The sequence below is a fragment of the Triplophysa dalaica genome, chromosome 9 (genome assembly GCF_015846415.1).
Source record: "Triplophysa dalaica isolate WHDGS20190420 chromosome 9, ASM1584641v1, whole genome shotgun sequence".
NCBI classification, from domain to species: domain Eukaryota; kingdom Metazoa; phylum Chordata; class Actinopteri; order Cypriniformes; family Nemacheilidae; genus Triplophysa; species Triplophysa dalaica.
Window position 1 is genome coordinate 4179805 of NC_079550.1, and position 23860 is coordinate 4203664.

At 39.1% G+C, this 23860-nt stretch overlaps 1 protein-coding gene across 3 annotated transcripts in view; it reads right to left on the reverse strand.

Moving 5' to 3' along the window:
* Positions 1 to 23860, reverse strand: part of gria4a (glutamate receptor, ionotropic, AMPA 4a) — a 66400-nt gene that overhangs the window by 42107 nt on the left and 433 nt on the right. For all 3 annotated transcript variants that reach the window (XR_008907463.1, XM_056756439.1, XM_056756438.1), the window contains exons 2-5: positions 23205 to 23434; positions 21527 to 21685; positions 8301 to 8540; positions 4631 to 4815 (exon numbers count right to left, since the gene is read on the reverse strand). Coding sequence is in view for 2 of the 3 variants with exons in the window: in XM_056756439.1 (XP_056612417.1) it covers positions 4631 to 4815; positions 8301 to 8540; positions 21527 to 21685; positions 23205 to 23277 (657 nt within the window). In the remaining variant the exon portion in view is untranslated. The remainder of the gene's footprint in view (positions 1 to 4630; positions 4816 to 8300; positions 8541 to 21526; positions 21686 to 23204; positions 23435 to 23860) is intronic.

Genomic DNA, 23860 nt, shown 5'->3' on the forward strand with positions numbered 1-23860 from the left:
AAATGGCGTGCTGCATTCATTCACCTATTGTTTTTCTGATCGACTTCGAGACTTCAAACTCTGCACCAAATTTCTGCTGGATTCGGCAGTTCCAGAAGCAGGGAGGGTGATGTGAGGATTATTGTGTGCGTAAAATCTGTCAGCCACTGGCTCGCAGACCGTTTGCACCTCATCTCTTCTGACTGTTCCCCAAGAGACTCAACCACGTATTGGACACGGTGTGTGATGTCCCTTGCAGTATCAGGGGGGGGGGGTGACTTACTGGCGATTCCTTGCAGCTCCCTCCTCCGAGAACAAGCTCAGGAAGATGAAGATGTCGGAATATTAGCCATGCTTTCCCGGGCCGCCGCGAGCATTGAGTTGCAGTGCACCGCACTGCCTCTCTCACTGCTCGCGGCCAGATACATGTTGCCTTGGGGTTGAGCGCGGCTGCAAGCCGCGCCCGGCCCCAGTGCTGTGTTTCCCTGAAGTCCATGATTAACTCAGTAAGCCCCCTTTTTTGGCGTGTGCACGTCAAACTAGTTCCGCCACCCTTTCTTTCCTCGATGGTGGGGCAGCTAGAGGATACTTCGGCTTGATCTAGACTCCTGTTCAGAGCGTGTAGGTTTTCGGCATCTCTGGTGTCTAGAGCATACAGTGCTGAGCGCCAAGCTGCCTCCTCTCTCCATGCTATGGCCATCCTGCAGGTCCAAGGCATTGAGAGAGCTCCACGAGGGTAAGACTGACCCAGTGCTTATGAACCTGTAACGTCACCGACCTCGCTTACGGGCAACCTAGGTGACCTTGCGGGGCCCTGGGTCAGACAATGTACACTCTTATGGTCCAAGAGAGACACCTCTGGCCGAACCTTGCACAGATGAATGACGCTGAGAAGCTCCGCCTCCTTGACGCACCCATCTCGGGAGGGAGGACTGTTTGGTGATACTGTTGAGCAGCAGTTCTCAACAGTAAAGAAGCAGACAGAGGCTGTATATCCTCCCCGCCGTGACTTCCTCCCTCGACGCTTCCATCAAGAGGGTAGTGGACCTACAAGCATTCTCCGTGTCCCCTGATTGCCTGGAATTCAGGCCCAGTGATTCTCACGTTATCCTGAGACCCAGGCCTGGCGACTTGCCCAAAGCTCCCACCACTCCCTTTCGGGACCAGGTGGTGAACTTGCAGGCACTCCCCACTGCGGAGAAAGACCCAACCCCATCCGTGTTATGTCCAATATGTGCACTGCACCTCTACTTGGACCGCACGCAGAGCTTCAGGAGCTCTGATCAGCTCTTTGTCTGTTTTGGAGGTCAGCAGAAGGGGAGGGCTGTCTCCAAACAGGGAGTAGCGCATTGGACTGTGGACGCCATCACGACAGCATTCAAATCCCAAGATCGCCTGTGCCCACTATCAGTGAGAGCTCAATCCACCCGGGGTATAGCCTTCTCGTGGGCAATGGCTCAGGGCGCCTCTCTCCAAACATCTGCAGAGCTGATGATCCTCATGATTGGTTCCCACCTTGGTAACCCATGACCTACCCTTGGTGGACCACCACCTCGTGGTTAACTACTTCATTCTGCATATATTTACATTCATGCATTCATCCAAAGCGACTTACATTGCATTATCCTATACATTTATACATAGGTATTTGCAATCCCTTGGGATCAAACCGACAACCTTGCGTTATTAACGCAATGCTCTTACCACTGAGCTACACGAATGCTCCCATTTCCCATGAGCTCTGACGGTGAGACCATTCGGGTGTCCCCACTGGAACTCCTCCCGATGGTAGGAAGTGGTCTCTGTAGTGTGTTCCGCATTCGAGGAAGAGCACTTACTTAGTGGCCTACTACTACTCACACAAATGCCTCAGGCATTTGCCTTGGGGTCAAATTTATTTCCGTTTTTAAAGATTTGTGTTATCAAACCTTGATTACAGATGTCAGGGAGTGACCTAAACTCATAATCACAAATAAATCATTTTAAAAGGGCCTGTTGGAATATACTGTTTGTATGTTTTATCATTTGGTTTAAAATCCTGTCAGGTCCAGATGCTTTTTTGCTTTAAGGTTTTTGCTTTCTTTCAAGTTCTTTTTCAGTTATTGGAAAGTCTAATGGATTTTGATTATCTTTTATTGCTAATTCTAGTTTTTCTAATTGTTTGATTGTTTGATTTTGCTCATGGTTTGTGTCTGTCTGTACTTTATTAAACAATGTTTGGAAATGACTTTCCCATATTTCTCCATTTTGAATTGCCAATTCTTCATGATCAGTGTTTTTCAGATTGTTCCAATTATCCTAGAATTTGTATTGACTAACTTCTCGAAAATTGTCAGTTGTTTTTTGGTGTATGGGCTTTTTTGGTCCTGAGTGTATGTTTGTATTGTTTTAATGTTTCACAGTAAAGAAGTCAAATCTCTGCATTATTTGGATCTCTGTTTCTGGTTTGACACTGTTCTCAGTTGTTTTCAGTCCATCTGTATGGTTTTCTGATACTGTACAGCTCACGTGGCTTTGTGTTAATGCTATCTTCTGTCTTGTAGAGTAGATGTAGATTAATTTGACTGTGATCAGATAGAGGGTTTGGTTCTCTAACAGTGAAGGATCTATGTCTGTTATCATATAATCAAATGTACTGTTCCTAAGAGGTGAGCAAAAAGTGAATCTCCTTAAAGTTCTCCATGTAACCTCCCGTTGACAATGTACAGACCCAGATTTTGACAGAGCTGAAGTAGATCTTTCCCATTCTTATTCACAATACAGTCATGATTATTTCTGTGCATATGAGAGAATGTATTATTAATGCAGGTCAGTTTACTGTTGATATATTTACTTCCTTGTGTGTAGGTGAAATCCGGCTGTAGTCCTGTTCTGGCGTTCAGGTCTCCACAGATGAGCACATTTCCCTGAGCCTGGAAGTGACTCGTCTCCTTCTTTAATGTTGCGAAACATCTTTGCTGTAGTACATAGACTCTGATGGGGGGATTTATATGGCACACAGGACTATACCTTTTTGGAATGGGAGTAGATCATTGTGAATTTTGATCCAGGTGTGGTATTTTCCATTTTTCAACGTTTTGATGTGGTTGTGAAATTTAGAATTGTACCAGATGATTTGTCCTCTGCCGGACAGTGTTGAGATATTATGATGGTAGAATCATTTCTCTGTAGTTGGGCAGTGGGTGGTAGTGTCTGGTGTAGTCCATGTCTTCTGTAGAATTATAATTTCCATATCCTTAATGCTCTTCTGAAATTCTGTGTTTGAGCTCTTTAACCCGAATGCTTTAGAGTTCAAGCCTGGATATTCCACATTAATATTGTAAGAGACATGTAAGAGTTCAAGGGGTAGAGTTCTTGTTTTCAAAAATGATAGGTAATCCTTTTCTAATATACATTTGAGAATTTTCTTGTTAATCTGGAGTTTGTATGACATGAAGACATGTCATGTCATGAAGTCAGCTGTTGGATCTCACTTATCTCCAGGGTCTCTGTCTGTCCTTTGACAGCCTGTGCGTAGCTCCTGGGGTGGCAGTAGGTGCTGAGTTTGGTGTGTTTTCAGATGAAGGTGAATGCCATGGGTTAGTTGCTGAAGTTGTTCCTTCTTCCTATAGTGATGTCTTTGTGGTGGCGAGTATCTTAGGTGGCGGTCTGGTTTCTGCAGGTGTGAAGATGTAGGCAGAGGTCTGTGGTGATGTTCAACTGCGTGAGGTGTTCTGAGGCAGACTTTAGTGTGGGATTGCATTATTTTTGCGTGTTCTCTGTTCTCAATGACATGTGTGATTTCACACCCAAGAAAACATTTATACCGAAAAAAACATTGTACTTAAACGAAACTACTCAACTAAAGCAAATAAAACTAATTTTATCACCAGTTTAAAACGGGAAATATAGAAATGGTGGAAACATGTGACATTTCCAATTACTTTATCATAATGTATTCAATTGAAAAGTCTTTATTGTAATATGTGTGTTGAATATAAACTCATTTTAGGAATTTCATCAATCAATGTGAATATATCATAGAATATTCTTAAATAAGGTAATCTATTCAGTGATTGGTTCATGCCAAAGTCATCATCTAAAATCCTGTTTGCGGCACAGCAAAGTGTCGTAAATCATCTCTGAGCCTGACACTTAAGATTTTGTCCTACACTTCCCTTAAATCACGTCTGAGCTGCTTTATAACCAAATTTTAAGCGCAGATTTGAGCCAAGACATTTTTTACTCTTAAGTCAGTTCTTAGTGCTGTTCTTGTGATTAATTCTGAGAAGCTTGATAAATACGGCCCAGATGCCCAACTCTCTCCTGTTCACTTCTCAGGTCTCTCTCTTGTCCGCGTGTGTGTGTGTGTGTGTGCGTGCGTGAGTGCGTTTCTTTGAATCTGTGCTATAAAAATCAGAAAATGTAGTTTAACTTTTTTCTATCTATCTCAAAAATTGTAGACATCACATTCCCTGTCAAAGCAATCACAGTTTTTGACATACTACAATAACACTACTGTTTTGTGAAAATAGCAGCGTAGTTTTAGCAGCCACTGTCATCAACAAGGCTCAGATGACAAATTGTTTTTTTGTGTTATTTGTGTTACGAACATTTTCAACCTTCTCCTACTTTATACAGTTTAAAAACCAGAAACATTTGTAATCCTCACCTGCTCTAGAACGTTCTGGAGTCGTTCTGCCTCGAGGTCAATGACAAACTTCTTCTCCTGTCGACGGTCCAGGTCCTCCAGCAGCCTTCGGTAACTCGCATCGTTGAAGTTCTCCACGCAGATGGCGCTAACCTGCCAACCGTTCTGCCCCGCCTTCTCCATGATGGCCTGCAGGATGGCGTATCCTAGCAACCACATGTGAACAACACAGGACAGTATTTTATTTCAGAGTGTGCATCATGTTTTACTTGAATTTTAATGTTAGCTGTCTGAAATATTCTCCCAGTCGGTCACCAGGTTTAAGAAAAAGTTAAATCTGTGTCATTTTAGCACCTGGCGTAGTATAGCAGTGATATGATATTTCCAGTCTCCAGGTGTGTGTGTTTCTACAGGTGTGTGTTTGTTCCATTCACGCTTCCCCTGTCCAAATGTCCCCTGTGTATTCTGCACAAATGTGCCAGTAGTGTTGGCCAACAGCAACAGATGTCCTTTAAATTGGCTTTTAGATGCACAGCAGGACTTTGGACATCAGGACAAACACACAATCTGCTATGTGTGTGTGCACGATTTTCAGATATAATTCAAACCAAAATGCACACAACACATGACCATAACAAACACACACAACACAAGAAATGTTTTGTGTAATAATGAAATATCACCAGCTGTCCTGTAAGTAAACACAGACTGCAATGGAGACCCGGTGAATCTTTTCGCACAACACAACAGGTCATCCCTTGCATACTTCATGAGGTTTGAGACTGTAGTATGCACCAATTCTGATTGAATTCTAAAATGATAGTTGCACACCCTCAGCTGTATTTATATTTACATTTATATATTCGTAAAATGCTTTAATCTAAATCTATCTGTACTGTATATGTATTGCCTGGCATTAAAACCCACAACCTCATGCTTCACCATTTGACCGTTTCAATACACAATGTGTGGTAACCAAACATAGTGGTAGTTTTCTCTTTAGTGTCTTCAAAAGGCACGTCTCAAGACAGTAAGCTAGCGCAGATCAGTAGCTGGAACCATTCGGCACCATGTCCAGTCCAGATCGCCAAAGGTCCGTGGCTGTGTCTGTAATGCTGGGACTGTAAGTGGAGATGTTAACTCATCTGTGTTGCTATCATTTGACTTTTCGGAGTGAAGGGGATTCTAGCACTTGTGATGGCACGCATCAGTAAATAAAGAGGATAATGCTTTCAGGTCAGTATAACACCTATCCGATGGGGGCAATAGGGAGCACAATGACATAGAAATCACAGAACATCAAGTGGCTCAAATGTGAGATTTTATACAGTATAGAATAGAATATACATACCAATAATGTTTGTTGACAACCATCCAAAAAATGCAATGCTTATGTTTTTAACATTTTTTCTTCTGTATGTCTTGATTGACAAATTGTACTTTTGCAAAGCTGTTTTGCAAAAATGAAATTTGTTAAAAGCTCTACAGAAAAACATCTGAATTGAACAATATTATTGAACTATATTATAACAATATTATATTTAGTAAGCAAACCATTTTCAGCCTTTTATTTATTTATTTAGTGGAACTTATTAATTATGTTTGGGGTGTAGCGCAAGATTCACTCGGTTTGTCATGAAGGCAATAGGAATACAGCAACGTACAGGAAGTATAGCTCATATCTACAGAATTTGAAAACACCAACATCTTTTTATTGACGTTTTAAATTTATGCATTTGCTTTTGTATACACATATACAGTATATATAGTATTTGTAAATACATTTTCTTATCTCAAATACAGCAGACGCAGATGCGTGTGGTAGAAATAATTTGGGCTTTGAAGTTTATTATTCAATTACAGTTTAGTACAAGTGGTCCATCTCCTGGCTTCACGAGATTGAACATTGAGATGTTTTTATTTAAATTGGATTAAACTCGATTAAAATTTAGCGAGGTATAAATGAATAGATTGAGTCATAGCCACACTGACTTCACATCACTGCTTTCAATGATGATAATGCATCCAGACAGGCCAGGCATTCCCTTGTAAAGAGCCGTTTCATGTGTGGGCGGGAGCGAGAGATGAAGGCGTTTTAGCAGAAAGACGTCTGCGATGCAGATCTGCCAAAAGACTTCGAGGTCAATCCAAGTGCATTTGAATGAAAGATCGCTCCCCGGCACCCGGAGGATGATCAGAGTCAACAAAACCGAGGGAACTAGGCAAAATTGGTGGAAAAAAGATGCCGATTCGTCCGTCCTTGGAATCACTGCCTACTGAGATGACGGTCTCCGGAGGATCATGGTCAAATTCAAACATCAGCACTTATTGACCAAGAGAGGAGAAGGTAATGAGAATGAAGAGGGAGGAGAGGGCCGGGCGTGAGTACGTCCATTAGTTTCTTATTCTCAGCTTTGAGGAGGAGCTCACGGTTGAGCGCGTCATTGGCTCACGTCCCATGTCGCCCCAGGCTGGAGGGCGGTTAACGCTCCACTGACCTCGATGTTGTGAAGGAACAGTGGAGCGACAGCAGGCAGGAGATTTCAGCCATTTTGTGGCCATACAAAACGAATGCTGGCCCAACAGCAGGCGGATGAACAGCCAACTATAGCCCTGGCACAGGACGAGGACACATTTAATGTCATGAAATTCTCCTTCTGCTTAGCTGCCTGCCTGACACACAAACACAACCAGGTCTTGCCTCACTCCAGGGTTCCCATGATGCCTAGCGGAACATTAGACGGCAACTGTAACTTCTACACTGTCGCCAAGTAACCAGTGTGTGTGCGCATGAATGCATGAGTGTGTGTGGTGCTCAACTGTTTTATTTTATAAACGTATTGAACATGCTGATGTTTAGTACTTATTTCTGAGAACAATATTAATCCTTTTGTTTCACCCACATGAAAAATTACTGTAGTATAGCTAGTGGTTACTACAGCAAATTGTAGTATACTGTTGTACAGTCTGGGAATTGTTTATTTCTCAGTCTTCAGTTTAATTGTAGTTAAATTTATATTTTAAATAAGCTTTTTATTTTAATGTATTAATTTGTGTTAATTGTGTGTTTTACTACAGTTATGTTCTAGATTTTAGTAATATTATTACATTTTTATACTTTGATAAAATTATTTTAATATAATTTTATGTTCATTCATATTTAGCTATTTTGTAATTTTACTAGCTGTTTATTATACATACATTATATGATTTATTTTTATTTTTTAGTTGTAGTGTAGTTTCTGTTTACTTTTATTATTTCAGTTTTTCACTGTGGCAAAACCTTTTACTTTTAGAATTAGTAGATCTAGTTAGAATTAACTACAGTAAATTGTAAACTGTTGTATATTCTGTAGAATACTTAAGTGGTTATTATAGGAAGGTTTAAAAACACAAAAAGTGAACTATTTTGTCGATTTGATAAATTGTCCAATAGCAGTCGTGTTAAAGCAAATACTTTTTTATTGAAACATGACCAAAAGTCATTGATTTGAAATCACGATCTGCCAACTGCATTTATTTTGGAGAACAATCTGAGAGATCTTGTGAATCTTTGTGGAGTCATGAACTGACAACATCATCATCAAAATGTTAATAATTGAGACGCAGGGGATGTGTACAACTCTGTGAAAGACAGGTGTTCCAGTCTCTGAAAGTCTGCAGAGGTTTGTCTTACAGGTGCGGTTCTTACCTCGATCGGTGTCGTACAGGAATACGAATCGGTTCCAGTCATAATGGTCCAGAATGCTTAGCAGGGCTCCACGGATGGAAGGCCTCAACTGTAGCACAAACTGCGTCTCGCCCTCCGCCGGGAAACTGGGCGTCACCAGAGAGATGTGAAGGGCGCTGCAGAACGACGTCAGAGTGTGTACTGAGCGCTTATCGTACAAACCGAATATCGCGAAGACTCCACGAGAATACTGCGAACAAACTGCGGAGAGAAAGAGACACAGGAGAGATTAATTCTGATTTGAAGGCAATTCAAATGTTACCATGTTGTAGCAATATTATTTTAATATTCTTTGTGATGGGAATGAGGACTTCTCAAAAGGTAATTTAGAGGAAAATGATTTATAATGAAAATATCACAATGCAAAAATGATTAATGTTGCTAAAATATGATTTATGTTCTTCATAAAGAATATTTTGTTTCAGAGATTCACCCAAAAACAGATTAACCGATAAACAGTGTAGTTTCATTTCTCTCTGTGTGTGTGTGTGTGTAAGGCAGTGGAAAAGAAAGATTTCAGCAGTCAAAAGAATGGAAAACGTTTGATTCTAGCTCTCACACACTTGTGTTTGAAGTGTTTTTGTAAGACTCTGTTTCCTGTCGCTCTTTAAACTCTTTCACTAAAGTGATCAAACACTCTTTTCTACTGTTTTGTCTTCACACGTGTTTTTTACAACACTAGTCTTCTGAAACTCAATTTTGCTAGCTCTTTCTATTTCAATTGGATTTTGCTTTTTTACATAACTAAAACTATATTTTTGTCAATGCATTTGCAGCCACGTTTGTTATATTTGATGAGATTTGATGAAGTTCTCAGCTGTGCTTTCAGCATCAACTTAATCTCTGATGTGTCTCCTAAAACCAAGAGATATGTAATTGATGATTCACATGCTGGTATGGAGGTGTTCAATTAATGTAGGTTGCAGAGGTAAAATCATTTAAACTTAATTTGATGAGAAATGTTTGAGTTCATATTGAGTTCTTCAATAATATTGACTTCTGATTGCACACTTGACAAATCTCAGTTTGACACCTTGTTGATATCTCTTTCTGAACCTCTAAGGACGGAGACATTTCTGACATTTCTGACTCTTTCTCAGGAGAAACATCTGAGAAACAGATGAGATGTTTCAATAAATCATTCAAATTTCATCTCAGAAATAATTGAGATATTAAATACATCTCATCTGGGATTTTTGTTCTTAATGTCTTTTAAGAGAGAGAGAGGGAGAGAGAGAGAGGAATTCATGTTGCATACTAGACATAGGATGGATGTCCTGTCACAGCCATTACTGCATTACTGAGCAGATATATTATATTACTGTAACATTGATATGAATTTGTTAAAACTTCCCATCATAGTTTACCGTCTGTTCCATCTACAGATAAATTACTGGATGGACAAATCATCTCTCCAGCTATATATAGATTAAACTCCTCTCAAAGTAAAACAGGTCAGTTGATGATGGTCACCATGGACACAAAAAGACTGTGAATAAGACGACACAACATTTGTTTAGAAACTATAAAGAAACTATAGAAAGCATGTATAAAGGTTATAGACTACTCTTATTGTTAGCTGCTTAGACGTGTAAAAGGCTCTCTTATTTGTCGGTCACTTTAGATAAAATCGTCTGTAAAATAAATGTAACTTTATGTTAATGTTGGTTTATGTGTAATTCTTCTCAACTGATTTCACTGTAATCTTATGTTTGTTTTCTTATAAAGTGGCAAATGGTTTAGTCCACTTTAAGTCCAATAAATTAAGACCTATTTTGTGTAAGAACCACATGACGAGACTTGAGAAATGTTTCTTTTCTTTTCTTTTATGTTTTCTTTTATTTCTCCAGAAACGTGAAGATCGTGTGTAGTTTTTCTGGGCCGCTGATATGCTTGAAATCTCAAGTGAGTGTACAGCGTTGTAACATATTTACTTGTTACTTGTTAAGTGCTATTCATTTCTTTCAGGTTCTGATTCAATGACACTCGAATGACACAACGAAATCGTTCACATCACATTTTACTCGTAATACGAGTAAGAGAGAATGGTGTGGGGTGGCATTAAGGTGATTTGAGAGTTGAAAGAGACTCTGATGTTATTAGTACTCTTTGCTTACACCAGCATCACTGCTTCTGTTAGTGATTTAAACAAACCCTTCACGCTCAGTGTTAAACTATGACGTGACTTAATTAAATGAATTCTCAGTCACTGTTCACTCACACCATTGCGTTCGTCTGTTCTGGGGAAAAGATCATGTAAAACGCCAAAAGTGAATAGAAATGAAATCTTTTTTGTTGGTTTAGTGACATCAAAGGCATTTTCCTCTTTGTCTGTCTCTCGCTGTTTCTCTTTGTCGCTCTGTGAGAAGCGAGTGCTTTTAAAGTGATGTTTTCATTGTCTGTCATGTGGGGAGAGAGCAGAAAAGTATTTTTTAACACAGCCTTGAAGTGTCGGCTATGATTTTTTCTGAGGGTTTGTCTGCATGTCTGAGAGTAAGGAAAAGTTTTGCGGATCCAACTGTGTTAAATCTATCAAGCTCCCCAGTTAACTTATGACCTTTTCTCTCAAATCTTCAAGAATGTATCGCTGGACGAACTCGATTCAAGTTTGAGTCTTCGACGAACAGATGGCAAAAAAATATGTCATTAAATAGATTTAAAAAGCCGCCATTGGTGCCATAACAAGCGTGTGTTCTCGTGTACTGCTAACTGCCAAGTCCTCAGCAGAAAATCTGGGACACGGCTTGAGTATTATATGACTTATTAAAACCGTTAGATGTCATTTATGACCATAATGAGATGTTGGACTCTCTTTTGCTCTGAGCTCTGAAATCCGAAGGCGATTTCTCAGTCTTGAGTTTCTTGGAACAGTCACGTGTTATGGTTAGATATCTCGAACATTATAGAGAAAAAAAAGCTTGAATTAATGATGGCCATAAATTATTCAGATATAAGTGCGTCTGATTGTGTTAAGCAGCCCATTCTCACTAGTGTTTGTGTCAGTATGACTTGTGTTCATAGTTACTGATCTAACCAAACCCAGAACACTTATAAGCTTTGTCACAATAACTTGTCTGGTGCCAAGGACATGAATGATTCTCAGATATCTGACTGACCCCCATTAGGACTGCCAGAGACACCAATTTTAGTTTTTTAAAATAAAACGTTATAAATAATAAAAAATATAACGAAAAAGTCATTATCTAAATCGTTTTGTTTCACTTTTGTCTACCATTTTAAACGAGTTCAATAAATATGTATTTATTTATTATGTAAACCAATCACTCTTTGACAGTCCAAACTGGATTGAGTAAAGAAACTTCCCAAAGTGCAAAAAAGGAAAAGAAAATTATAGAAAAAAAGTATTGACACATAGAAACAATGTCCAAGTGGATAAATATTGATTATCATTTCATCTCTGTAAATCTATAAGCTATTCAACACCATGCCCGTGTTCTTCAAAAAACGCAATCAGATGTGTCCTCTGCAAACTGAGCACAGAGCAAAGGAGAGATTGCATGTGAACAGTGAAACAGCGCAATGAATGATAGGATGACAGAGACATGAGAGCAAAAGAATGTTTTTTAAAGAAATGTAATTTCTGAGTTAAATGTAAGTTTTTTTTATTTTACATTAATGATGTGTGTTCATAAAATGTGAACCACAAACTTAAAGTGTTTTAAAGCAAGGGGAAAATCCAAAGATTTTTTTTATTTGTTACGTTTATTTCCGTTTTATTAGTTTTTTCAACAAAAGCATAATTATAAAGTTTCAGTAAAAGTATGTTTAAAATTATTTTATTTATGTATTTTTATTAAATATTAATGAACTACAATCTTAGCATTCATTTTTGCAGTATAAACAGTTGATTTTGTATCTGGTTTGTTTGTTACACTGTAAATTAAAGGTCAAGTTGAGTGCAGTGCATTATGGGATGCATTATGTTTTACAGTGTGGATAGGGCTGCCCACTACAACACAACAAGCAGGTTGTGAGCACAAAAATAACTGTGTTCGTACTACGCCTTACTGGTGTGTTCCAAACTGGAATTCATCGACTGGCCACTAGAGACTGGCTCTAAAAGAGAGCAGAATCTTAGTGTGCCCAATTTTAAAATGGGTAACTATACAGCAGAAGAAACATGTTTACAGCCTGGTACAAAACATTATTTTGATCTATACAGCTAATTTACCCTTCAAGACAACTGTGAGGAGGGTGACTTTCTTTATAACTTACTCATTACACTTATATTAAGCCTTAAAATTCAGCAAATTAGGTGCGTGGCCACTTGAGTGACAAGTGGTTTTAGCAACCAGACGCACCAGCTCCAACCACGTCTCGCCTCTATGCCCATTTTCGATTATCTGGTATGACACGCTTCTTAGATGGTGAAAGCCAGCTGCGCCCACTTTATGCTTCAAATCAACTCCTCAGAAACCTACGGGTGACGTCACAGACACTCCGTCCATATTTTCTTCAGTCTATGGTTCCAACACATTCCATAGTTTCATTCACGTCCTTTAGTTGTAAGGTGACATCATCACTGATATCAGCATACCAAACACGTGTGTCAGTTGATGGTGTCTGAGGTGCACTCTAAACACAGTTAACTTTAATAAAATCACAATGGGACTATAATGACAACAGGGCTATTAATCACAGACAGAGAGAGAGAGAGAGAGAGAGAGAGAGAGAGAGAGAGAGAAACTATGTGGTTAGAGAGAGAAGACATTGAGTCTACAGGTCAGAATGGGATTGATTAACCACCCACTCAAACAGAGAGTGAACTCACATCAGTGCACTGACACACACACACACACAGGGAGAGTGAGAGAGCGATAGAGAGAGAGAGAGAGAGAGAGAGAGAGAGAGAGACTGGTATTAAACTGCTTCGTTACAGATTTTATGTTAGACATCATGGACCTCGGTCTGGTCTTTAGAAGCAAACATTACAGTTTTATAACATGATGAAACGTGTGACACGACTTTGTTGAGTTTGATTAAATAAAACACAACTAAAAATAAAAGATATAGACAATTTTTCTGTCTTTAAAAGCATGTCTGTTGTGCTGCTGTAATGCTCGATTTACGTCTGCCTCCTTTCTCTGCGGTCAGAAAATCTATTGAAAAACGCATATTATCATAGACTTTGGCTGTGTATATAATGAAATAGTGCGTATTGTGAAGTATTATACTGTAAACTACCTACTATTTTTTGTGTTCAGCACTGCACTATTGCTTGTTTGATACAATGAATGCACGTTTAATTCAAGTGGTGCCCAGTATTGCAGAAATTAAATATTTTAGAGTTATTGTTGCATTTGTAAACCAATTTGTTGTAAAAAATCATATTTTGGGAGCCGATTGAAATAATGTGACATTAAGCAGATGCTAAATATTTGCCTAACTGGACAGTAAAGGTCATGTTGAGCACATTGCATTATGGGACAGCTTGCGCTTTGTGCATTACACATTTTGGCAAACGTAATAGGTCATCCAGGTGTTGTGTGTAACCCATCGTAAGTGTTTGATATGACACACAATAGTTCAAGTCAAAGTCTTGCATTAGATCTGCATACTCAATGCTGTCTGCACTTACACACACACACATGTTCACACACACGCGTACACAAACATTTCTTGAGAGTCATAGCTCTGCTCAAGTCTTGATGAGTTTTCACTTTTTTTAGCAAAGTGACTTGCTGTTTTCATTACCATGACAACACAGCTGTCCGTCAGAACCATGGCAACGGGGCATTACTGTGACTGCCAATAAAGTTGCTTAATGGAATATGCGTTTTACTGCCATAGAGATAGTGAGAGAGAATGAGAGAGAGCGAAGAGAGAGAGAGAGAGAGAGAGAGAGAGAGAAAGTGAGAGAGAGAGTGAGAAAGAGTGTGAGAGAGAGAGTGAGAGAGAGAGAGAGAGAGAGAGAGAGAGAGACTGATGAACACACAGAAACAGGAAAGCAATGCAATTGAAAGTGTTTGATGGTGCCATAATGAACTAAATAAAAATAAAGTGAAAAACTTGAAAGTCTTTAATGTATTAATTATTCCCCCCCTTCAATAAGCACTTTGAGTACCCTGAAAAGTGCTACAAATGTAATGAATTATTATTATGCAATAAATGTTTTGCATAAAACAAATTCAAGGCCATGTTGAGAATAAAGTTACTCCAGTTTGATAAATATACTCATCACTAAAATATTTAATTCCTTATTGAATATTAATGTACATTTTGACTCCAATAAAATTGGTTTAGAATTTACTTTCTACCCAAACGTGTGTATGAGAGAGATAAAAAATCTTTGTTCTGATTGGACAGAATGAGTCATGAAACTATTTCTGTTGCAGCAAATCAGCTATATAATGTTGCCAAGGAAACCAATACACACATGTAATAGCCCACACACACTTTCTGTCGCATATACTGAAGGCTACATAAAGACATTTTAACACTGTCTCTACAACGAACGCATGGCTCGTTTTAATGGGATGGTCACGCTGAGCCGCATCCAGTGTGGACAAAATGTAGAATTTAATGGGTTCCAATGGGTTCTAGTACAGTGTAGGCATGATGTAACACACAGGTTTAGTCTTGTACCTGCTGCACGTGTCTGTAGGCTAATGTGTGATTTTCATCACATTATAATCTTTTCGGGTCTAATATTCCAATGAAATCTGATTTTTTTTGGATTCGATTCTACTCATTCTGTATCATTTCAATCCCAACTTAGTCTCAGATGTTTCTCCTGAAATTGCTTAGAGAAATAAAACAGAAACAAATGAGACAATTTTAAAGTACATGAGGTGTAGAATTAATGTAAATTGTAGAGGTCAAATAATCTGGATTTGAGTAAATTTGATGATAAAAGCTCAAAGCTCATAGTTCATATTGAGATCTTCAATAATATTTATACTTCTAATGGCAGACTTGACAAATCTGAACTCACACACTTTGTTGACATCTCTTCTGAACCTCTAATGACAGAGACATCTGTGAGATTTCTGACTCTATTTCTCAAGAGAAAGATCTGAGACAGACATGAGACTAGGTAAAAGATTCTGTTTGCTCTTTCTTAACTCTCACTACTGTCTAAGAGAAATAATTGAGATTCTCTTGTGTGGAAGCTGTTTTTAAAGCTGGTTAAATATTGTTAAACTGCTCTCATTTAGGCTCACGTGTATGAAATAATTATTTGACAGTATAGTTTAATGCCATTATGTTCAGAAATACTCAATTATCACAGTTAAAAAGGAAAATCTAAAGGGAATACAAAGAAACCCTTTAGAGTTAAACGTCCACACACAGTAATGAGAGTGTTTTCTTTAGCTACTTTGAATCATTTATGATGGTGAACTGAATAAAACCCGCTGAACATTCCCCTGAAATGTTCATGCAGAAATTTGCTTGAGGTACAGTCTAAAAAACATCTTGTGTTTAGAATTACATGTCCACACGATATACACAAACAGCTTTTTCCGCCCGCCCGTCCCCCATACGCATAACCCTCACAGAGGCTGAATTAAAGCAAAAGTTCAGCTCTAAAAATAGATTCTCATCATAACCGGCCGCTTTCACATGTCTTCAGGGTGGATGTGTATGTACGTGCACGAGAAAGGGTCACAGCAGGGCTTTGACCTCTGGCTCTGGCTTCTCATTGACTAGTTAAGCTGAAACTCCATAGAGGAGAGAGAGTGAGAGACAGATTGAAATAGAGACAGGACAGCTTTCTGAGGTTGTTAATATTGATGAGCGTTTATCCAAGCGTCATTTAAAGGATGACCTTAACACACACTATCATTCTCTATTATGACCATCAGGACCTTGAAACTGTTGTGACATTTTTATTTAGACAGTCAGGAGCCAAACAATTTTCATTGCACATTTAACCTAAATCTGTTTAGTTTTGATGCATTGAGGCCAATTTTACAAAGCTTGGATTCCTTGGTAATGTGTTTGTCAACTTCAGGACCGCAATGAGATTCCATGATTGACACAAGCTAAATTTACAGTTTTCTGTCCTCTCTCCGCACAAACTCTGAGTTTTCTTGAAGAAAGTTTCTTGGAATCGTGATGATGCTTATGGTGTTTCTATGGCAACAGATGCAGACTGAATGCTGACTACACCGTGTTAACATAGACACCCAGACTGGTTTCGATTTGTGACTTCTGATGGACATCTGGAGTTTAACATGTGATTTAGTTCAGAACGGTTTGAATCAGTTTCTGATATTGTCTACATCTATAATATTTGTATTACATTAAGTTTGTTAACATCTTTGCAGTAAAACAATTACTATTTTATTTTATAAAAGCAAGAAGTCAGAATGTTCAAAGCAAATTGTGGTGTGGAAGGCGTGACGAGAGACGTGGCATGACTGATAGTTTGAATCAGCTGTGCGCACACCGGTCCCACATATCTCACGGAGGAGATCGGGAGCATAAGAGGACGAGCGACGGGTCTGCTGATGAGAGAGGACCGGGCCCGGACAAATGTTTTAAGTTTGTATGTATGTTCTTTTGGCCGGCAGTCGACCGTGAGGTGGCTGCGGGCATTTTACTTCCGTGTTATTGTTTGTTTGTTATGCTTCCAGTGTGAATGTGTCCGATAATAGTGTGTATGACGAACATCACATGACAAAACCGGAGAACCTAGCTAGTTGTTACTATTTTTGCCATTACAATGTCAGTGGTAAGAAGAACAATATATGAATCTGTTTATGTGATGGACAATGATTATGCTCATCTTTGATGGCACTTTTGAATGAATTTTGATTAAAACTGCTCTGTATGTAAAGAAGCACTACAAAAGACCTGGGGCCTTATTTAAAAATGTTGCGTAGAAACCATCCTAAATTAGATTTTACTATCATTTCTCAAAGTGCGTACGTGTGATTCATGCCTCTCTATCAGATGTGAGATCCATAAATTGCAAATGATGGTAAAATTGCGCGCAGTTGAACAGTTTCAGCTCTCCATCTTTTAATGATGTCTAATTAATGTCATTGATAAATGAAAGAGCGCCTGTCAACGTCCAAATCTTATACAAGCGGCAGGAATGGCTTATATTTCCAAAAATCTGCAGCACTCAGAGAAGCAAAAGTGCTTACGTATGCTCAGACCACAGACGTGGCGCTGAGCCCTTTTCCACATCGAAGACCATTTTTATAAATATGAACGTTGCCGTGGATTTTGCGTATGCACACTTACGATCAAATCTGCATGCTTACGCGTTATAAATGAGGCCCCTGAAGATGATGATACCTCTTTCTGTTTTTGACATTCAGCGTAAATCCTTGCTATGCAAACCAGCTTTAATGGCACATCCACAAAATACAAAAAAGTATGAAGACATATGAGAGAAAACTGGAGTTTTTTGCTCTTTTGAGTTTGATGCACTATGTCAATGTACTCAAACATTTACAACTCAAAATCCCACGGCTGTTCAAAAAGAACATTTGAGCAGATTTATAGTTTCATGAACTTTTGTGGCTGAGAACATCAGAGAGAGAAAGAGCAAATTCAATTCTGCCAAGGAAAATCCATCACATCAACTCAACCCACAAATTCTGACACTTCATTCGTGCTCTCTAAGAAAATACTGCAAATACCGTCTTTTTGTTTAGACACTTAAAGGGATAGTCCACCCAAACAATGTTTTGTTGTGAATTACTCATCCTCAAGTTGTTCCAAACCTGTATAAATTTCTTTATAATATACAGTTGTAAAGATTTGTTTCAATATCTTTCTCTGTGATCAACTAATCAAAGAAATGTATACAGGTTTGGAACAACTTCATTTATGGGCGTACTAAAGCCCTTTAAGTGTCATGTATAAACATCTCAAGGTCGTTGCACTGGCAAGTGGCTTTCACAAACAAATAATACTACAGATGAGAACTTATTTTGCTTTTCAAAGCTGCTCTTGCATTTGCACTGACTGATCTTTTTGTGTTACAGTTGAAACGTTTCTTGCACTTCCATAAATGTCACTTGGATATTTGGTTATCTTACGTGATGGCATTCCGTGTCCGATTCATTTTTCTGGCCATTGTGCGCAGGCTCGTGAATGTTGTCTTCATTCTAACACGCATTCCAAACAAGACATCAATGCACATCACAAGAGAGCACAAACATCCTGATGCAACGCCACGACAATCGCTGCCGGCGACTGAACGAATGAGTCAGATGAGCCGTTTATTCAACCATCTCAGAACATCAAGACGCATATATATTTATACTGTATATACTGTGCAGTAATGACTATCACACATCTGTAAAGACACAAGTACAGGTCACAGACAGGTTCATGTGTTAGTCACTCAACAAGAGAGCAAAGCCACAGCCAACAATGGTGGAGGTGTTCCCTCTGGCTCTGTGACTCAACTGGAGAATTAATTGCAGAAGTTTTTATTTATTTATGCACTTACATATTTATGGTTTAGGGATTTAAAACATGTCATAACCTGAATGCTAAAGGATTCGATACAGTAGTCCCAAGCACTGTAAAAATCATTCATAATAAATATTTATTGAAGACAGTTTCAATTTACATGTTTATTTTATGGCATTTGACAGTATTGATTCAACGGTCTGATGATAGTTCCACCATAAATGTTAAACTTCTTCCGTTGACATTATCCTCTTCTCTTCTATCAGTCTACTGCTCTACTGTTTCATCTCTCTCTCTCACTCTCTCACTCACAGACACACACACATACACACACACAGCGTGTGTTCTAAACATTTACTTCCACACAAAGGTCACAACACGCCCCTTCATTTATCTCTCTCTTTCATCTCTCTGTCCACCTCCATCCGTCCTCCTGCATCGGACAGCATATCATTCCCATAATTTCTCCGTTCCTCCCCTTTCATTAAGGAATTCTATTCGTCACTGCATCTCTCGCAGCTTAAACTCATTCACAGATTGATTTTGCTCGGTGCTTTAAAGCGCTCGGATAAAGGTGTGTTAGTATAAAAGAGGAAACTCAGTATTCTCTCCTACAGCCTGAGGAGACGAGCAGGAAACGATTAACTTCACCTCTCTCTCTCTCTCTCTCTCTCTCTATCTTACACACACACCGTCCCAAAGCTGTCAGTGTTGCGAGGCTGATGAGGGCCAAAGGAGTTGGAGGGAGGCCAGGGCGGAGATAACACACACACACACACTGAAGCAGTAGATTCTGCAGACTCAGGCTGGGCATTCAGCGAGACATTAGTGGCCAGCAGGAGAGAGGTTAAACTGGGATTGACTCAACTCTGCTGGTACCTCTCTCACTCATACTGTAAAAACTGTCATAAATCTTCGAAAGTAAAGATTCTGTATTGATTTTACCAATAATTATTTTTATGGCTCAAAATTGCTTTATGGTATCATTCTTTAAAAAAAGTGCTACAGTAGGATTTTTGGTTCCCTGCTCTTAAAAGAACCATGTCTTTCTTACTTTTTTATAACGTTTAACTTTTTTTCCGGCAAATAACCTTTTGTGAAACAGAAAGCTTCTTTGGTTGATAAAGGGTCTTTATGGAACCATTAAAGGTCACCCCAAAAAAAAATTCTTTCAACATTTACTCACCTTCAAATTGTTCCAAATCTGTATACATCTCTTTGTTGATGAGCACATATAAAGATAATTGGAAGAATGCTAGATTCCCAAAAAGGTTTTTCCCCCCTATTGACTCCCATAGTAGGAGAAATTACAATGGTGGTCAAAAGTGCCCCAGAACCTTTTGCTGTCCAGCATTCATAGTTATAGACAATCGATTACCAAATCATAAACAGATATTACACTATCAATTTGATGGTAGGCATATGCCCAGTCCAGGGATGGCATGACTGCAGTTGCGTATCATGGTGGAATAATGTACAGTTAACAGAGATACATTACGGAGTAGTCAATGGGGGGTCTGTCTGGTTATAAGCATTCTTCCAAATATATTTATCTGTGTTCATCAGAACATCGAAATGTGTACACATTTGGAACAATTGGAAGGTGAGTAAATGATGCCAGAATTTTCATTTTTGGGTGAAGTATCCCTTTAAGACAAAAGTGGTCCTTAAGAGTATGCTGATACAATTTTTTTAAGTCTTATTATCTATTATTTGAGCCAAGTCATCTATTTTAAAAGCTACTTATTTATATATTACCTACAATATGAATTTCAGAAATTGCAGCGTGAACTTTCAGTTCATAGGGAATTTAATATCATGAGATATATATTCCAGTAAAATAAACTACACAGTGATTCTCCAGATAAGTGAATTCGCGCCTGCGTTCTTTTAGGCACCAGTTAATGGTTTTCTAACAGTTACTTTAAAGAACTAAAATGTCTTTTTTTTCACATGAAATACACAGGCTTCATTTTCTGCATCAATGTATGCCGTTGTCTAAGAAAACTGGTCCTGCTTAAAATTCACAACATTGAATGAGTTAGACTTTCTTTTTTTAAGAATTATACTCTTCAGAAGTCAATGGCTAACCTGCTTCTGATGGTGGATGCTAAACTGTAATATGTAAAAGTAATAAAACAGACTTAGAAATCCTCAGAAATACTGTAGACCAGTGAACGCAAACTTCTCAATTCTGTGTCAGTATGTCATTTGTAACAACACAAGAGTTTGTTTCAATGTTTCAGTTCAACCAGCTTTTTCTTTGCCATCCAAGTATATCCAAGTTAGCTAAGGGTAAACATAACATTGTTGACATTACCTGATTTATAATGAATCTTGATTAATGCCACAGTCATTTGAAGGAAACACTAACACACTATATTTTCAACAGAGTGTTTCAACAGAGCACACAATTCATTGGGTTAAATTAACCCAGAAAATGGTTTAAATGTGGCCCAACAACCCAGCATTTTACATCCCAACATGTGTTTGTCACTTGCCCAACATTGGGTTTGTATAGAAACATGTGTTGACCAAACAAAAAGTGTCTTTGCACTAAAACAACAAGCAAACAAGCAAAGCCATGAAGAAATACAGAAACAGACAACTACTCGCCCACTGTCTGTTACTGTAACCCAAACTCTCACCAGTGGCTGGGCCAAAAGGTCAAAAACACCACACTCTTCAGAAAGCCAACTTCCATGTAACTCTTCACTATAAATACAGCTGGCTCAACTGAGTTTGACTGACCCAACACACACAACTTTTGATTGACATGTTTCACTCACAGGCATTGGTGACGGCAAAGCTGTTGGCGGTCTCGATGTTGTCCACGTGAGGAACAAGGTTGAAGGGGGCCTCCGTTGCATTCGGACTGGTGTTGTGTAGGAATATGGCCAAACGGAAAGCCGTGTATTCTTGATCCGTGTTTCTTATAAACAACCCACCTGGAAAGAGTAAGAGCAAGAGAGAAGTGTGAAGACGAGAGGGAGGGGACACTGTATATGTCATCATTATTCTGACTCTTTTGGCTGTATTTGGTTTTTAGTTATGAAGTCTTACAGGTTTGATATGAGTGTTTATTATTAGCTAACTGTTTCTGTAAGCATCGCAATCATTTTTTGTTATTTGTGGCTGTGTTGATGCTGCAGCATGTCTTGGCAAGGGCGGATGTCACGTTCTGTTCTGTCACATCCTCTCCAATTTTTCTCTCTTTATGTCTTTTGATGGACGTTTTGGCTAACTTCTCTATGAGATCCTATTATGTGCGAGGACAACACAAGCATTATTCATGTCATGGAAGTTAGGGATTCGTGCATATGGAACGTGCGTGTATCTGTGACTGTGTGTGTCTGTATTTAGCGTATTAACTTCATCGGCAGTGCCGTCAAAGGCGCGAGTCAGCGACCGCATCTCATTATGGCGTGAGACTCTCCATCTCAATGAGCAATGCAGTGACTGAACACACACACAAGACACATCCCGCAAGAGCTAAGAGAGAATGCCTGTGTGTGAGCGAGGTGGGCATCCGTCCGTAGTGTTCTGTTGATATTAATTGGACACAGAGCTGTGAGTCTGATGAAATGTTAAACTTCAGAGAGTCAGGAGGGAAGAAGGTTTGACAGAGTACTGCAGTGATCCTCAGAACTGAAGACCAAAAGTACAAAGACATAATCAATATGCGCTCAGATTACAGTCTTCCTCATTTACACTCACCTTCAGTATGTGGACCAAACACAAACACCAGTAAAACTCACGAACACTCACGTTCAACATTAAACCAAACATCAGTTTGCAATGCACGCATAATAAATGCTTCTGAACTTTTCTATGATCATTTACCTCAATGACAATTATGCAAAAACCCTCCAACGTTTAATTGCCTCGTTTTTCAAAGCACAATTTATCAACTTTTTGGTGTTTTAAGACACCAGTGAGAATGTTTGGACTTCTTCATCATTTGGTGCATGTAAAATTTGTAACCTTATGTGCACTCTTGGGTTTGTAATGTTTGTTCTTCTTATTGTGACCTAGGTGTACAGAGGGTATTGTAAATTATTCAACCCGTTTATAATGTAGACATAACATAACATAACATAACAAGAACGGTGTTGATGATGTGACTGAAAATGCATCCTAGTCTCTCACACTAGATCAATGTAGTTCACTATTTGCCCATTTACATATTTGATTACGGCTGTGGTCCTTTTGCTTGAAAACGGTGATAGAAACCTTTAAAGATTTCATCAAGATGCCAAGTGCAGGAGCAAAGCCAAAACAATAGTTCGGCATAAAAACTGTTGCACTCAAATGGGACTATCTATCTATCTATCGATCTATCTATCTATCTATCTATCTATCTATCTATCTATCTATCTATCTATCTATCTATCTATCTATCTATCTATCTATCTATCTATATATATATATATATATATATATATCTAGCATGCATGTTAAACTCACCGATTTGGACACTGCTGGGGAAAGCCCCCTCACTAAGAACCCACAGCAGCGGAATCAGCACCAGGATCCGCATTCTGCCCGACTCAGAACCCGTCCGGACACATGGATGGATGGGGTGTACACGAGAGAGTGTGACGGCGAGTAAATGAAAAGGATCAGATGAATATTCTCGCAAGGGTAGTTTTAACAATCCATCCTACAGGCGATCCGTCTGTTCCCCGCTGTATCCACTGAAGAGAGAGAAGAGAAGAGTCTGTCCGTACTGCTGAACGCTAAGAGAGCGGGTGAGAGAGAGAGAGAGAGAGAGAGAAAGAGAGAGAGAGAGAGGCATGCGCTCTTTCTCTCTCTCTCTGCGCTCTTTGGCTCCCAGGTCTTGAGGTTTTCGGTGGTGTTTGCTCAAATATGCATCACTGTTATGGGTTCATGGTTTTGTTGAACTCATATACCTAAATATTAAACTTCGGTGCGTAACTCGTCCTGTGGAGTTTGTGTTAATTATGGCTTAAATCCAGTCTTCTTGACGGGAGGTTGCAGATACTTACAATTCACCAAAGCGGACGATTTAACTGACGAAAAAATCGTGTACGCTGGCATTATAGGCGGGACGCGAGGCATTTCTTTCAAGTTACACTTTTAGGCTATAACGAGTCATTTTC